Here is a 17,828-nt window from a genome sequence, read left to right on the forward strand (position 1 = left end):
GGAGGAGTGTGACATGACTGTATCTAACAGGGTGACATGGCTGTAGGGAGCAGGGTGACACAACTATAGGGAGCAGGGTGACAGGAGTTAGGGTGACACAGCTGTGAGGGATGGACATGCTATTGCAGGATTTTTTCCTGTGCTAAGGAAAGGAGCAGCACTTCTGCACTGAACACCATCCACTGTCCTTACCTAAAGATAAAGCTCCCTGGGAGATTAGCTCCAGGGCCACGGTGGGAACATGGGGTCCAGGGCCAGGGTGGGAACACGGGGTCCCTTGAGGAGGGATGACCACTCTATGTCCATCTGTCCCTCCTGGGGGCAGGTGCTGACAGTAAAACTGGCGCTGTGAGCAGGACTTGAACCTGCGCAGGGAAACCCTATTGGATTTCAAGTCCAATGCCTTCACCACTCAGCCACCACAGCAGCTGCCACAGTGTCCCTGCAGCAGCCCCTGGCTGTCACCCTGCCCCAGGGGACACAGCAGGACCTGCTCCCACCCTGGGCATGGGCTCTGCCCTCCTGCTCCCTGCTGCATACCCAGCACAGGCTCTGCTGTTCCTGCTCCACCTGCCTGCACAGTGCTAGGGCTGACACAGCATTCCAGCAGTGCTGGGAATGGGAACTGGGCAGCTGTCACGACATCAGTGGTGATGACATGGGGGACAGACATGGTGGAAGGTCTATGTCCCCTCTCATTTCTTTGTATCCAACAGGAAACTTCTCCTTGGATGACCATCCCAACCTCCTTTCCTAGCCTGGGAATGTCTCAGCCTCCTCCTTCCCTTCTCCCCCCAATATTCCTATATTTGCCTCTGTGACAGCACGTCCAGATGTCACTAATGAAGGCAGCCTGAACCATGGACCAGGCAGGTTCTGTTCTGCAGCTGCAGGGTAATATTCCATACCTGGGTGGTTCCCACCAGGTTTCTTCCTGCCTTTTGGAACACGGAACTTGGAGAAAGGAAGAAAAGTTGGCTGTGAAGGGGAAATCCATTCTGAACAAGGTGTGGGAGTGACCTTGGTTTCTCCTTTGGAGTATAAATATCCTATTTGGAGGACAGTCCTAGAAACACTATCTCTGGGAACTCATCCTGAGCTATCCAAAGCCCTCTTTGGCTGCCCAGAGTTGTGTCCAAGACCTGTGCAAGTGCTCTGCTATGTCACCTGCACCTCACATCCCTCCCATGAGGATTTATCAGCAGGGCCCTGCACATCACCAGACCCCAAAATGAGGGCCCTGGAGAGGTCCACAATGCATATAGATTGTTAAAGGGTTGCAAGGGAGCTCAGAGATCATCCAAAGCCACCCCCTGCCCTGGGCAGGGACACCTCCCACCAGAGCACGTTGCTCAAGGCTTTAGCTAACCTGGCTTTGAACACTTCCAGGGATGGGACAGCCACAGCCTCCCTGGGCAACCTGTGCCAGTGTCTCACCACCCTCACAGGGAAGAATTGCTTCCCAATGTCCCATCTATCCCTGCCCTCTGGCAGTGGGAAGCCATTCCCTGTGTCCTGTCCCTCCAGGCCCTTGGCACAAGTCCTCTCTAGGAGCCTCTTTAGGCACTGGAAGGGGGTCTGAGGTCTCCCTGGAGCTTTCCCTTCTCCAGGTTGAACACCCCCAGCTCTCAGTCTTTCATTGTTTCATAGTTTCGTAGTATGCTAAGGGGTTGGAATGGACCTCAGGCATCATCCAGTGATGATGTTCCTGCCCTGGGCACTGACACCTCCCACCAGAGCAAGTTGCTCGGGGTTTTATCCATCCTGGATTTGAACACTGCCATGTGGAAGAGATGGGGAGTCCAGTCCCAATGGAAGGACCTGGAGAGAACCTGAGTGGGAGCAGAAGGACCTGGAGAGCAGTGATACCCTAATGGAGGAGCTTGGAGGCTCCCAGAGCTTGAAAGAAAGGTCTGAAGGGTTAAGGAGGATGAAAGATGTGGTCTGGAGAGCTCCAACAGAAGAGTCTGGAGAATACTGGAGGACACCACATCCGCCAACTGGTTTTGCAGCCTGGCTGGACTCACACTCTCATTGCACTAGGCAGAATTCCCCCAATATTTCTCATAATCTTTTATTTTGTTGACTTTTTTCCTTATCTAATCTGGCATTGTTGTCAGGGAACACCTATGTTCATCTACAATTCGTGTGACATTTACAGACAAAACAATCTTACCTTGTAGAAAGAACAAGATGTGTTTATAGAAAAGTCTGAGTTCAACAGAGAGCTGACAGCTCTCCTTTGGAAATAAATGGCCCATTGCAGTGTTATGTAACACAGAAAACCACAAGGTGTGTCATGATACTGAGCTTCTTCCTCAATGAAATCTTCAGACTTTCATTTTCACCCTTTGCTATTCCAAGTCTCAGAACACACTGATGGCTCCGCTGCACACAGCACCCAGTGGTCATCATTAGGGACAAGAGGAAACAGCCTCAAGTTGTGCTAGGGGAGGTTTAGATTGGATATTAGGGAAAATTTGATCATGGACAGGGTGGTCAGGCATTGGCACAGTGGTGGAGTCACCATCCCTGGAGGGGTTTGGCAGCCATGTGGATGTGGCACTTGGGGCCATGGTTAGTGGTGGCCTTGGCAGTGCTGGGGAATGGTTGGGCTTGATGATCTTAAAGGGCTTTTTCAACATCAATGATTCTGTGATTCTAGGCAAATTCAGCTGGAGCAGAGCAGGACTGGGAGAGGATGTCAGCAACAAGGAGACAAACAAGGCTCATCCAGAGACAAGTTCCCATCAGGAGCTTGGCAGACACACATGTTTGTGCTTGGCACTGATCCATCCAGCTTCAACTTTCAAGGAATCATCAAGGTTGGAGGAGAACTCTAAGATAGTCAAGTCCAACCCTCAGCCTGTCACTGCTCTAACCACCAAACCATATCTGCCAGCACCAGATCCAGATGCCTCTCAATCACTTCCAGGCCTGGTGACTCTACCACCTCCCTGGGTAATATTCCAGTGTCTGACCATACTAACAGGGAAAAAATTCTTCCTAACATGTAATTTGAATCTCCCCCGTCAAGGCCATTCCCTCCAGTCCCTTTCCACTGGGAAGCAGCACTCATGGGATGTCTGAGTGGGTGTGTTAAGGAGAAAAGACTGGTTGCAATATGATGGCACAGGATGATCTGGAGGAGACTACAACTTGTGCCTTGGGAATAGCAGTGTGTCCCTGCAGACATTCCTTCACATGGTGAAGGATTGAATCAAGCCACAAAATGTGATCATTTTACCTCTATTCACATATTCAGCCTGTCTACAAGCTGCATTCCAGGGAGAAGTGTCCATGGGAAGGAATCACTCCCATATCTCCCAGCAGTGTGGCACATGAAAACTGCAGTAAGATAGAATCATAGAATCATAGAATCAGCCAGGTTAGAAGAGACCTCCAAGATCATCAGTCCAATCCTACCATGGTTACTAGACCATGGCACTAAATGCCACGTCCAGTCTCATCTTGAACACCTCCACAGATGGTGAATCTACCACCGCCCTGGGCAGCACATTCCAATGCCTGAGCACTCTCTCTGTAAAAAATATCTTCCTAATATCCAGCCTAACCCTCCCCTGGCAGAGCTTGAGTCTGTGCCCTCTTGTCCTGCTGCTGGTTGCCTGGGAGAAGAGACCAACCCCCACCTGACTCCAACCTCCTGTCAGGGAGTTGTAGAGGGTGATAAGGTCTCCCCTGAGCCTCCTCTTCTCCAGGCTAAACAACCTCAGCTCCCTCAGCCTCTCCTCAAATCTAAATCTAGATCTAAAGTTTCTTTCACTTTCCCTTGTTTAAATAAACCTCTGGAGCTTTTGAAACCAAACGTTCTCCTCTTGTCTTTCCAGGGACCTCAAAACTGTATCTGTTATGTCCCAGATTTTGAGATAGGATGGGAACTGCATCCAGAGCATGGAAAATGGAGAAACCATCCTTCTGTGTGGCATAAGTGGCAGTCGAGGTCTCCTTCTAGTCCCACCAGCCTCATCTCCAGACAACCATCACCCACTCTCCAGTTTGAGCATGGAGGCACAGACTGAAAGGGAAGTGGAAGGATGGAAGAAAGGATTGTCTGAAGGATGGGGCAGGAAGAACTTTGGTTCATGAGGAGGAGCTGAAGGTGAAGGAAGGATAATAAGGGTGCAGCTCTCAGGAAAGGATTGTTGTTCATAGGGGAGATGTGTGTTGGATGCTGCTCAGGACAAGGAGTCATGTTTGGGCCTTGCAAGATGAGCTCTTTCCATGGATGGATGAGTAGTAGCTTGGTCTGGGGTGTGTGTTGGGTCCTACCACTGTGCTAGAACATCACACATGGCCTTCCACAGCTTTCCTGCCCTGGGCACTGTGCCTACTGCTTGAGTTAGGACTGCAAAGGGACACCAAGAAGCCTCTCCTCACTGGTGTGCTCCTGGGCTGTTGGGCTCACCTGTTTCTGGGTGATGCTTGCCCAGAGCATCTTGCTGTGGCTGTGAAGTATCTCCATGGCAGATGGAAGGACACACCAAGGAGGCTTCATGGCCTTGGGTGTTGGTGAGTGGTGAGTCCTTTAAGGAGATCATCAGAGGTGATAGTGTCACTGCTGGCCATCATGCATGTGGAGAAAGCTCTGAAGCAAATACCTTGGTGATGCTGTGGTGGCTTCTCCTGAGCATCCCTCACTGTTGTTGTCACTCCTACTTCTCCATAAAGAGTGAAAGTTACTCCTAAGTGCTGCAGCCCTTCTGGGAGCCACTCTGGCAGTCACACCTGCACCACCTGAGCTAGCACTGAGGCCCCTTCACAGTGGTGGCTCCAGTGGCCCACTTGACTCCCTACACCCCTCACACTCTTCCAGTCAGACCAGGTTTCCTTACCAGCTCAGCCCCAGAATTCACACAGCAGAGCCTCAGACCTCCAGGTCCGTAAATTTGTTTAATCATGGTGCAACAACAGTAACAGCTGGAGCTGGTGCCTTTGAGGAGAGACCCTGAACAGTGGAACCTCTGGGCTTTTATATCACAGACTCTATCAGGTTGGAAAAGACCTGAGATCATCAAGTCCAACCTATGACCTAGCACCACCTTGTCAACTAGACCATGGCACTAAGTGCCATGTCCAGTCTGTCCTTAAACACCTCCAGGGCTGATGACTCCACATATCCTTCCAGTCTAAGCTCAGGGAAGTCTGGAGTCATTGGCTCCTGCTGCAGTGTCACCTGGCTGTGCCACATGGCCCTTCCCAGCTCAGGTGGTGGCTCTTGGATGGTCACAGAGGGAAGTTTCCTTAACAGAGACACTAATGCAATGAGATATGCCACAAACACAAAAGGAGCAGCAAAACCACCCAGAAGGTACCTGGATTTCTGCCTTTTGCAGGTAGAAAGTTGGCTAGATAAGGTGGAACACCTGGCAGGGTGATCAGCTTCTGCTTTGGCTTTGAACTTCTCTTTAGGGGAGAAATACTAACATTGGATTTTCAGCTTCTGAAGACTTGGCCTTCAAACAGCTTTTTTTTCCCTCCCAGGTTTTAACCAGTATTTATTTGTTATCAATTTCCTTTTTCATCTATTCCTTTTTTATTGTTTGTTTTAGGTTAATAAATGCTGTGAAAATATTTAAACAGTAGGCAGGATTGGCTCCCTAATCCTGGGACATTTACAAGGCTGATTGTGGGGAAGAATTCAGCATTGTCTTTTGTTGTCAACCTCACTGATGTTCAAAGGACATTAATACTCCCTTCCCGTTAGTCCTCTGAACTCCAGACCCTTTTCCTCCCCTAGGTCATAGAATCCTAGGATTCCCACACTGGTTTGGGTTGGAAGAACCTTAAAGATCTTCTCATCCCACCCTCTGCCATGGGCAGGGACACCTTCCACTAGCCCAGTTTGCTCCAAGACCCATCCAACCTGACCTGGAACACTTCCAGGGATGGAGTAGCCACAGCTTCTCTGGGCAACCTGTGCCAATGTCCCACCACCCTCACAGGGAACAATTCCTTCCCAATATCCCATCTTAATCTCCCCTTTTCCAGGGCAAAACCATTCCCCCTTGTCCTGTCACTCCAGGCCATTGTAAATAGTCTCTCTCCATCTTGTAGCCCTTGCAGGTACTGGAAGGCCACAATGAGGTCACCCCAAAGCTTCTTTTCTCTAGGCCTACCATTCACACAGGTGAACCTCAGGATGCTCCACAAGTGCATGTTGGGAAAATGACCCATTTCTCTCTTCTCTCTTCCTAAACCATGGGAGAAACCAACATGGAAAAAGGAGCCAAATTCCACCAGCATCTTTCACCATCATAAAGTTCAGTTGATGTCCTTCACTTGCAGGAAAGAAATATGAATCTTTCTTCTTTTTTTTTGAACTGATTTTCAAGAAGGAAATTAGCAGTTACCCAGAAGGAGAGGAGAAGAGTTCACTTTTCTCCCTATTCCGGGAAAGCAAATCAAGAGATATTTCCTCTTGGCTCAAGTTGGTCCAAGTTTCTCCCTTTTTTGGCCACACCCAGGTCAGCCCTGGCTAATTTCTGTCCTGGTGCAGGTGTATAAAGGGACTGGCTTTTTCCCTAGCCCTGCCAGCTCTGCAGAGATGGCAGGTAAGGTCGAAGTCTTTTCATTTCATAGCTGGGTTTGATGTTTTTGGGGTGGATATTGATGATTCTGGGGTGGATATTGATGCATTCCATGGGATAACCCAAGGAGATGGAAGGCAGAGGAGAGAGCTGATGGTTCTTCACACTTGCTTCTCCTTCATTATGTATTTAATTCATGGTGAGAAATGAGCAAAGAGCTTATAAGCCTCCTGCAGCAGTCCCCTGCAATATGGGATTGCAGGGAATAATCAGCCTTCTATCTACTGGGGATGGTTGAGGAGTTTCCACAGGATGTAAATGTAAGATAACCTCCCCACTGTGTGAAATTCCTTAGTTCTTCCCAATGTTGTATGTTTTTCCTGTTCTAGACAGTTAAACTGTTGACTAAGTGACTTGAAATAGATCTAATCACAACCTAAAGGCTAAAGATCTCCTTTCAGGGCAGGCACTGGGTCATGGATCTCCTGTCTGTGCCATGGGGTGAGACACTGATGAGAATAGATGAGACATATTTCTGGTGGTAATGTGAAACAGGAATAGAGATGAATTTGAGGGAGCAGCAGGAAGCCTGGCAGAGGTGGTTAAGGGCTGGAGGAAAGGTGCTGGATGTGGCAGCTTCTTTGGCTCAGTAACAAGGCAGAGAGGATGTGTAGTGTCAACCTCCTTGCCACCAGCTGCTTGTGGACCCTCTCAAAGGCAGGAAACCAGGACACTCTTCCAACATCCCTTGGAAATGTAGGGGCACCACTGATCTCTTCACTCTGTGAGCAGTGACAGGACCTAGGGAATAACCTGAAGTTGTGTCAGGGGAGGTTAGGTTGGATATTAGGAAGACTAGCAGGGGTCATTGAGGGCTGAAGGGAAGGTGATGGACATGGCATCTTGTTTGGCTCAGTAACAAGGCAGAGAGGATGTGTGGTGTCAACCTTTCCACCAGACCCTTGTTGACTCTCCTAGAGGCAGAAAACCAGGACACTGCCCTCTTCCAATTCCCCTTTGGAAAAGTGAGGGGGTACCACTGGTCTCTGCTCTTTGTGACCAGTGATAGGATTGAGAGAATGGCTGGAGCTGTGTCAGGGGAGGGTTAGGTTGAATATCAGGCAAAGATTCTTCCCCCAGAGGGTGTTTGGGCACTGGCACAGCTTCCCAGGGCAGTGGTCACTGCTCCAAGCCTGACAGAGCTCAAGGAGTGTTTGGCCAATGCTCTCAGGCACAGGGTGGGTTGTTGGGGTGTCCTGGGCAGGGCAGGAATTGGACTCAGTGATCCTCCTGGGACCTTTCCAACTCCAAATACTCTGTGATTCTGTGACCTTCCCAATATTCTCCATCACTGAAGCTGAACTGTACTTGGCTGCCTCCTCCTTGGCAGCTATTCAGCCCAGTTTTCTGAAGGGCCCACAGCACAGGGATGTCCCTGTGTCCTGTCAACACCTACCATGTCCTGCTGATGGACCTGGATCCTGACAGAGATATTCAAATCAAACCTGACAATCTATTCTGATGCTCCAGTGAGACCCTACCCACCCAGAGGATTTTTGTTACATTTCTCTCTAGGCATAAACCCAAGAATGACTCTCTTGGGATCCATCATCACTCTGTGCTTGGTTGGGGCCATGGACTCCTCACTGAATGGTGAGTTTCTGTTTATCCTTTGGCTTCTGCTGTGCTTGAAAGGGTGTGAATCGAAACTCAGGTTGAGTTCCTACTTAGATATTGTGCCAATGAAACAATATCCTGTAGATTGATCCATGTACAAGTCAAAAAACTAAGAAATTTGCCTAAGGAAATTCCCTAATTAACCAACAGCTCTTCCAAGAGCATGATCATCCTTTTGTGACAGGGAACCTGATGAGTGATCAGAGCTTTGGCTTCTTCTGTGCATTTCCCCTCTCACAGGGAAGATTAGTTTGGGAAGGGGCTGGAGCACAAGAAGAGGCTGAGGGAGCTGGGAGAGCTCAGCCTGGAGAAAAGGAGGCTCAGAGGGAACCTTCTCACTGTCTCCAAGTCCCTGCCAGGAGGTGCAGCCAGGTGGGGTCAGGCTCTGCTCCCAGGGAACAACAGACAGGATGAGAGGAAACAGCCTCAGGTTGTGCCAGAGGAGTTTCAGGTTGGATGTGGGGGAAACTTTCTTCATGGAAAGGGTAGTAAAGCATTGGAATAGACTGCCCAGGGCTGTGGTGGAGTCACCATGCCTGGAGGGGTTTTACAGCCATGTGGATGTGGCATTTGGGGCCATGGTTAGTGGTGGCCTTGGCAGTGCTGGGGAATGATGACCTCAGAGGGGTTTTCCAACCCTTAAGATTCTGTGCTTCTAACAAGGCTGAAAAATAACTCCCTAAAAGCCTCCCAAACCAATACTGTGAAACGGATAATAACCTGCTGATCTATATATAGTCAGTTCTGCTCCTGTGAGTCTCAGGACCTCAGCATTGAAGCAGACAGGTAAAAGAACCCCAGCTCAAGGTGTGCAGGCAGCTCTAAACATGCAGTGGGAGCTGTGTGTGAGACAGATAAGTGTGCTGCAGCACCCAGGGGTGGGCTGAGATCTGTAGCTCCTGGTGCACATTAGACTATCCTCAGTTTTGGCTTTTTCTTCTTTATGAGCAGAGGCTTCAGCTGTGCTCTCAGACTTTTCTCTCCTGAGCATCATCAATGAGGCCAAGCAGCAGTGCCCAGGGCTGGAGTCACCATGCCTGGAGGGGTTTTACAGCCATGTGGATGTGGCATTTGGGGCCATGGTTAGTGGTGGCCTTGGCAGTGCTGGGGAATGATGACCTCAGAGGGGTTTTCCAACCCTTAAGATTCTGTGCTTCTAACAAGGCTGAAAAATAACTCCCTAAAAGCCTCCCAAACCAATACTGTGAAACGGATAATAACCTGCTGATCTATATATAGTCAGTTCTGCTACAGCCATGTGGATGTGGCATTTGGGGCCATGGTTAGTGGTGGCCTTGGCAGTGCTGGGGAATGATGACCTCAGAGGGGTTTTCCAACCCTTAAGATTCTGTGCTTCTAACAAGGCTGAAAAATAACTCCCTAAAAGCCTCCCAAACCAATACTGTGAAACGGATAATAACCTGCTGATCTATATATAGTCAGTTCTGCTCCTGTGAGTCTCAGGACATCAGCATTGAAGCAGACAGGTAAAAGAACCCCAGCTCAAGGTGTGCAGGCAGCTCTAAACATGCAGTGGGAGCTGTGTGTGAGACAGATAAGTGTGCTGCAGCACCCAGGGGTGGGCTGAGATCTGTAGCTCCTGGTGCACATTAGACTATCCTCAGTTTTGGCTTTTTCTTCTTTATGAGCAGAGGCTTCAGCTGTGCTCTCAGACTTTTCTCTCCTGAGCATCATCAATGAGGCCAAGCAGCAGGTAGACACAGCTTACTTACAGGCCCGACAAAGGTGAGTTCTGTTTGCACCAGGGCCCCAACCGTACAAGGAAATATGATAAAATATATGTGTGTTCCTTCTCTTTTCCAATGTGTATTTATTATGGAGAAGCCTTTGTTCCAGGGCTTTCCTTGGCAGAGTTGGAGGGATATTTTTGCCCAGTTTGGCTGGATTCTGGTGTGCTGTCTCAGGGCCAGGGCCATCACCATCCCCAGCTATTACCTCCTCACCTACCCTGCCATGGGCACCTTGTAGTAGTCTGTAGTGGTATGGGCACACCAGGCACATGGCAGTCCTCTCCTAGCAGCTGGAATTCTGCCCTGCTCCAGAAGGATCACAGTTGTGTCAATGGAGAGGAAACCAAACCTCAGATACCCTTTGAGTACTGTCCCAAAAGGCTGGTTCCAGGCAGCAGGATGGTTTGGGAAGGACTTTCTCTCCATGACATCCTGCAACACTCAGCAGATGTCAAACTCCAGGTATCCTCTGGGTATTGTCCCTAAAGGCTCGTTCCAGGCAGCAGGGGGGTTTGGGAAGGAATTTCTCTCCATGGACACCTTGTCACACTTAGTGGAAGCCAAACCTAAGGTATCCTCTGGGTATTGTCCCTAAAAGCTGATTCCAGGCAGCAGGATGGTTTGGGAAGGAACCTTGGGAAGGGACCTCTCTCCACCCACCCTATGGAATGTATTTCATTGTGCAAGACAGAGCCATGGGAACAGGAAGAGATGCAACAAGATGTTGTCCCTCTGTTCACAGCCTGTATCTTGCAACATACTACACATAAGATTTTATCCCGTCACAGTTGATTGATCCGATTTCCCCATGATGTGACAAAATTTATTGTGACAAGGAAGTAAAGCCAGCTCAAAGTAGGGGATCACTGTGAGTTGTTTGCCAGAATCACCTGAGCTGACATGCTGATGCATAGTCACTTTGTCCCAGGGGGCAGAGCCTGCCTGTGACCCAGCAGTGCTGGCACATCCAGCTACACCCAGCCCAGCCCAGAGAGGAGATCTGATTTCAGCACTTCATGGGGCTTTTTTCTGTCCAGCTTAAAGAGGAAACTAGAGGAACAACATGCCAACCCCATGGATTTCCTGAAGCACCTAAAGGACCCTGTGGGAAAGACCAGATCTGCAGTCCGTGCTGCTGATTACATGGAGACTACTTTGAAGCTTCTCAAAGAGAAGCTTCATCTTCCTGGGGAAGAGAGATTCAATGTCACAGGTACTGTGCTTTCCACCAAAATGTCTTACAAACAGCTGAGAGCAGCAAATATGCCACAGCAGGAGTGTGAGAGCAGCTCTGCCATGACCCAGGGAACTGGAGATAAAACCTTCCCTCCAACAGCCTCAGGTGGATAGAGGCAGACCAGACCCTCAGTTGTTTATTCATCATCTTTGGCAATGCCTGTCTTCTGTCTTTGGGGATAAAAACAGCCCAATAATAAGTGTGATAAGGCTGGGACAAAACCCACTGAGTGCAGGAGATTTTGACCACTGACAACCATCTATTTTCCACTCTGGGCCTCATATCCAGGCTGTATCACCATGGAAGCTCATCAGTTTGTTCCCAGCCTGGGGTATAACCTTGCTGGTGATGATGCTCCCTGGAAAATTGTTCCATGCTCACCCAGTTTCCCTAGCCCAAAGGTGAAAACTGATCCACAAAAGGGTTTAGACACCCAACTAACAATTCAAATCCAGATGTGATATATCCACAGCTCTGACTGAGCTGACTCAAACATTGACCTACAATACTAAGAAGCTAAAACAACAGAAAAGAGCAGGATCAGCTGTTTCTTCCCATGGTTTCTCTTGCAGACCTGCTGAGCAGAAGGCACAAGGAGATGATTTCCAAAGGCACTGGCTGTGACTATCAGACTCGTTCCATTAGATGCCCCAAGAGGGACATGTATCGAACCATCACTGGGCAGTGCAACAACAGGTAGGACTTGTGTGTGGCCAAGGAGGGTCTTAAACCTGTGCTCTAACCCAGGGTAGGTGACTCTAAGGGCATTTGTAAAAGTGCCTTGCAAGGAGAGTGAGATAATCAGTTTAGTGGCCTATGGATGGTTCATTTCTACCTTTGCCTGGCAGCAAAAAGGTGGAATTTCTGGACAATTTCAGCTTTGAGCACATATGCTGTTCTGGGTGAAGGAAGGGACTTCTTGTGGTAGGGGGAGGTGAGAAGTTGAGCAAGCAGATTGTGGGCTGTGACAGCCAAACTCTCACTCAGCTGGAGGCTCCAGAAGATCATCCCTAGTGTAGAGGTGCTTGGAGCACCCTGGGCTAGTGGACGGTTTCCCTGCCCATGGCAGAGGGTGAAACTGGATGAGCTTTAAGTCCTCCTGACTCAAATCACTCTGGGATTGTATGAAACAACCCATGTTTCTGTGCACAAGTCCTCACAGAAGTGTAGAATCTCAATGCTTGGAAGCTTCCAGCCCCAACTGGACATGGCAGTGGTAGCCTAACTCTGAGGCTGATTTTGTGTGGGGCACCAGTGGAGACAGAGGTGCTAAGAGAGATTTAAATGTCAAACAAAATTAATACAGATTTAAACACCAAATGAAATGAATATAATGGCAGGAGGAATCTGCCTTAATGTTAAAAAGATCATTTTTCTCCACAGTAATAATCTTGGTATCATTTCCTTCTCAGTGTTTTCCTGCTCTCGCTTCTGTTCCTAGAGTAATCAGACATGGATTAAAGGGCTGGGAAATGTTAGTCTGTCCAAGCCTGTTGATGTCTGAGATAATAATTGTGTTTGTTTTTCTTGTGCTGCTGCAGAAAACACTCCCACTGGGGATCCTCCAACCGTGGCTTCGCTCGCTGGCTGCCAGCAGTGTATGAGGATGGAGTGTCCATTCCCAGAGGAGCAATTGCAGGAAAGGAGTACAATGGATTCCCACTCCCTCTGGTGAGAGCTGTTATCCTAACCCACCTGTCAGCATGGACACTGCCCTCACTGCAACCAGCAGAAAAGAAACGGTGGCAACACATAGAGTGTAAAATGCTCAACCTTTGATCTGAGGAGCTGATTTGAGGCTGGTTTTCTTCATCTCAGTAATGGCTTTGGGGTGATGTTTTTTGTTGGAGACAGACATGAACAAAAAGTTTGGGAATACTTCACTAAGCAATTTCCAAGGTGTGTTCCCCAAGGATTGCTGCAGGAAGCACCGCAGGATGCTCAGGCACACCAGGGTGTGCACAGTCACAAGGCTTGGGTGTTCCTCAGGCTTCTTCTTGACTCTCTGGAGCAAGGTTCAGCTCTAACAGGCTTTCCATGAAGCCAAGTTTGGCCAAAGGTCTGTGGGGTCAAGAGAGTGCTGCTTATTACATCTGTTTGGATAGACTGGGGCACTACATGGGGTTGTTTGATGCTGTAATTAATTCTTATGAGCTTATCTCAGATCATCTTAAATCTCATCTTAGATGAGATCATGATCTCATCTAATATAAGATCATGATCTACACCTACCTTCTTGTCTACAACTACCTGGAGTAGGTTGTGGTGAGGTGGGGATCGGCCTCTTCTCCCAGGTAACAAGAGATAGGAAAAGGGGAAATAGCTTCAGGTTGCACCAGGGGAGGTTCAGGTTGGATATTAGGAGATATTTCCTCACTGAAAGGGTGGGTAAGTATCAGAGCAGGATCCCCAGGGAAGTGTTGGAGTCACCATCCCTGGAGGTGTTAAAAAACCAAGTAGACATGGCACTTCACAGTATGGTTTAGTGGGCATGGGGGTGTTTGGTGACCTTGGAGGTCTTTTCCCACCTCAATGATTCTATGATCCACAGTGAGTGTTAGACTGAGGGGTGAATTTCCTGTGCCATATGCTTTGTGATGGCTCTGCTTGAGCAAGGAGGTTGGACCAGATGAGCCACTGTGGTCCCTTCCAACCTGACTGACTTTGTGAATTCCCCGTGGCAGAGACACTCACAGACATTTCCCTTTCCATTCCTTCCAGGTCCGACAAGTGTCCAATGAAATTGCTCACACAGCCAATGAGAATGTCACTGCAGACCAGGAGCTCTCTCTTGTCTTCATGCACTGGGGCCAATGGGTCAACCATGACATCGACTTAGCCCCTGCCAGCGGGGAAGGAGCAAGCCTGGAGCTCCTGTGCCACACTGAGTGTGCCTTCAAGCCCCCCTGCTTCCCCATTAAGGTACCATGGCTCTCCCTCCATTCCACACATTCTTAAGGCAGTAAAACCAAATCCACATGGCTTCCTGAGGCATCATTTGGGCTGATGCTGTTCAACATATTTGTTGATGACATGGACAGTGGATTGAGTGGACCCTCAGCAAGTTCACTGACCACACCAAGTGTGTGGGGCAGTCACAGCTGGAGGGAAGGGATGGGACATCAAGAGGGGGCTTGAGGGGCCAATGCAAACCTCATGAAATTCAAAAAACTGAAATGCAAGGTCCTACATCTGGGCCGTGGCAATCCCAGGCACAGCTACAGGTTGGGTAGGGCAGTAATTGAGAGCAGCAATGAGGAGAAAGACTTGGGAGTGACAGTGGGTGAGATGCTCACCATGAACTGCAGTGTGAGTTCACAGGCCAGAAAGCCAATCAAGTCCTGGGCTGCATCAACAGGAGTGTGGGCAGCAGGTCCAAGGAGGTGATTTTCCCCCCTCTGCTCTGCTCTGCTGAGACCCACCTGGCGTGCTGCACACAGTTCTGGTGTCCCCAACAGCAGAAGGACATGGAATTAGTGGAGCAAGAGCAGAGGAGGTCACAAAGCTGAGCAGAGCACTGGAGCACCTTCCCTATGAGGACAGGCTGAGAGAGATGGGGCTGTTCAGTCTGGAGAAGAGAAGGTTGTGTGGAGACCTCAGAGCAACCTGCCAGGAGCTGAAGGGGCTCCAGGGAAGCTGCAGAGGGACTCTGGGTTAGGAACTGCAGGGACAGGACAAGGGGCAATGGGGAGAAATGGAAAGAGGGAAATTTAGATGATATACTAGGCAGAAGTTTTCCCTGTGAGGGTGGTGAGACACTGGCACAGGTTGCCCAGGGAGGCTGTGGCTGCCCCAACCCTGGCAGTGTTCACAGCCAGGTTGGATCAAGCCTTGAGCAACCTGCTCTGGTGGGAGGTGTCCCTGCCCAGGGCAGAGGGTTGGGGCTGGATGATCTTTGAGCTCCATTCCAACCCCTAAAATTCTCTGATTCTATGATCATCTGTGCTTGTTTGTGTTAGTTCCCCCCAGATGACCCACGGAAGCTGAGGCCCAACGTCTGCATGCCCTTTGTCCAGTCAGCATCTGCCTGCAATCCCACATCCTTCATCCGGGAGCAACTCAACGCCGCCAGCTCCTACATCGATGTCAGCACCTTGTATGGCAGTGATGATTCTCTGGCAAGGAGTCTGAGGAACAGCACCAACCAGCTGGGCTTGATGGCTGTGAACCAGAATTTCACAGATGCAGGGCTGGAATTCCTGCCCTTTGAGAATGTGACGAAGAGTGTTTGTGTCCTCACCAACAAGACTGCCAACATCCCCTGCTTCAAAGCAGGTAAGGGGCAGCTCTGGGGCCAGCAGTGGCCTATAAAGTCAAAAAGGATCAGTATGGTCAACTTCATGTTATTGGAGGTGTTTTCCAACCTCAATGATTCTATGATTCAGTGGTTCTATGATCCATAGTGAGTGTTAGACTGAGGGTTTTCCTGTGCCATGTGCTCTGGGCTGACCCTGCTTGAGCAAGGAGGTTGGACCAGATAAGCCACTGTGGTCCCTTCCAACCTGACTGACTCTGTGAATTCCCCATGGCAGAGACACTCACACATTTCCCTTTCCATTCCCTCAAAGTCTGACAAGTGTCCAATGAAATTGCTTAGACACTTGAAAGTCCTTTCAAGATATTTGAATAAGGGCCTTCAAAACATGATTGTGTGAGGCAAAAGACAGAAGACTTGCTCCCAAATAGAAAAACAATCAAACAAGAATTGACTAATTAACCAGAAAAATCATTGTAATTTCCTAGAATCATATGTTAAGGGATTGGAATGGACCTTAAAGATCATCAAGTCCCAACGCCCCCTGACATGGCAGAAAAGTTACAGCAAATCATCCTCCCTTTATAAAGTCTTTTCAAGTGCTTAAAACTTGTCAGGGGCTTTTTTCCCCCTCCTAGAATTCATCATTCATGAATAATTAACCAGAAAAATCATTGTAATTTCCTAGAATCATATGTTAAGGGATTGGAATGGACCTTAAAGATCATCAAGTCCCAACGCCCCCTGACATGGCAGAAAAGTTACAGCAAATCATCCTCCCTTTATAAAGTCTTTTCAAGTGCTTAAAACTTGTCAGGGGCTTTTTTCCCCCTCCTAGAATTCATCATTCATGAATGTCAATTGATGCAGAAGAGTTACAGCAAATCATCCTTCCTTTATAAAGTCTTTTCAAGTGCTTTAAACTTGTCAGGGGCTTTTTTGCCCCTCCTAGAATTCATCATTCATGAATTGATTGTCAATTGTCAACTTGTCAGCATTGATAGGCTGAGAGAGTTGGGGCTGTTCAGCCTGGAGAAGAGAAGGTTGTGTGGAGACCTCAGAGCAACCTGCCAGGAGCTGAAGGGGCTCCAGGGAAGCTGCAGAGGGACTCTGGGTTAGGAACTGCAGGGACAGGACAAGGGGAAATGGGGAGAAATTGGAAGAGAGTAGGTTTGGATTAGATATTGGGGAGACATCCTCCCCTGTGAGGGTGGTGAGGCACTAGCACAGGTTGCCCAGGGAGGCTGTGACTGCCCCCCCCCGGGGAGTGTTCCAGGCCAGGTTGGATGGGGCTTGGAGCAACCTGGGCTGGTGGAAAGTGTCCCTGCCCATGGCTAGGGGTGGGATGGGATGAGATTTAAGGTCCTTCCAACCCCAACCATTCTGCTTTCAGCATTGCTGCTGAAGGCCCATTCACAGACCTCCCAGAGGTGTATACAGAGGCACTTTTTCAAACCCAAACACTGCTATAACAGCAGGTTGTACCCTTGAGGTACAAAAGGAAGACAGACAGGAGATAGGTCACATTTACAGTTGTTTCACTATCATGTACAGCTATTTAATGTAGTTTAAGTTGCCCAAAGCCTCTTGTCCAATGGTTTTGGTTAAATGGTTTGCACAGAGAATATTTTCTGTGCTGCAATGAAATACCTGACACTAGTGATTAGTATTAGGAAGCTTCACCATGAGCATCACAGCCATGGTCACTATCAGTTGTTACTTGTCTGTTTTAACACAGAATCCTGCTGCTGACATTGAAAGCAAGGTACAAAATGCCTCAAATATTTGCATTTCAGGTGACAAACGTGTGACAGAAAACCTGGGCCTCTCTGCAATGCACACCATCTTCCTCAGAGAGCACAATCGCCTGGTCAGGGAGCTGAGGCAGCTCAATCCCCACTGGGATGGGGAAAAGCTTTACCAGGAGAGCCGAAAGATTGTGGTGGCCATAAACCAGGTACTGAGCTCTGCTTGTTCTCATCCATGCACTTGGGAATGGGCTTTCCACTTGGAAAAGGAGGAAAAGCATGTTTTGCATAATCATAGAATCATCAAGGTTGGAGGAGAACTCTAAGATCATCAAGTCCAACCATTAATCTGTCACTGCTCTAACCCCTAAACCCTAAACCAGATTCTCCAGTGCCAGATCCAAACACCTCTTAAACATCTCCAGGGATGGTGACTCCACCACCTGCCTGGGCAATATCCCAGTGCCTGAACACCCTCACAGGGAAAACATTTCTCCTAACATCCAATCTGACTCTGCCCTGGCTCAGCTCAAGGCCATTCCCTCTGGTTGTCTCCCTGCACCCATGGCATGAGAAACCATTCCGCACCTCTCTCCAACCCTTGTGTCAGGG

General features: G+C 48.9%; 1 protein-coding gene and 1 non-coding gene across 2 annotated transcripts; one reads left to right on the forward strand and one right to left on the reverse strand.

Annotated features, from left to right (window-relative positions):
* Positions 1-344: 344 nt before the first annotated feature.
* On the reverse strand, positions 345-426 carry TRNAS-UGA. The gene has a single exon. It is a non-coding gene; the product is annotated as a tRNA-Ser (tRNA).
* Positions 427-8,182: 7,756 nt separating this feature from the next.
* Positions 8,183-17,425, forward strand: LOC103808840 (myeloperoxidase-like; the record flags this gene model as incomplete). Its single annotated transcript, XM_009081646.1, has 8 exons — positions 8,183-8,201; positions 9,878-9,971; positions 11,014-11,189; positions 11,786-11,909; positions 12,755-12,884; positions 13,935-14,135; positions 15,173-15,488; positions 17,265-17,425. Coding segments are annotated over exons 1-8 (1,221 nt in total), but the record flags the coding sequence as incomplete, so codon positions are not given.
* Positions 17,426-17,828: the final 403 nt, after the last annotated feature.

This window comes from Acanthisitta chloris, unplaced genomic scaffold, assembly GCF_000695815.1.
Source record: "Acanthisitta chloris isolate BGI_N310 unplaced genomic scaffold, ASM69581v1 scaffold13749, whole genome shotgun sequence".
In the NCBI taxonomy this organism is placed as follows: Eukaryota; Metazoa; Chordata; class Aves; order Passeriformes; family Acanthisittidae; genus Acanthisitta; species Acanthisitta chloris.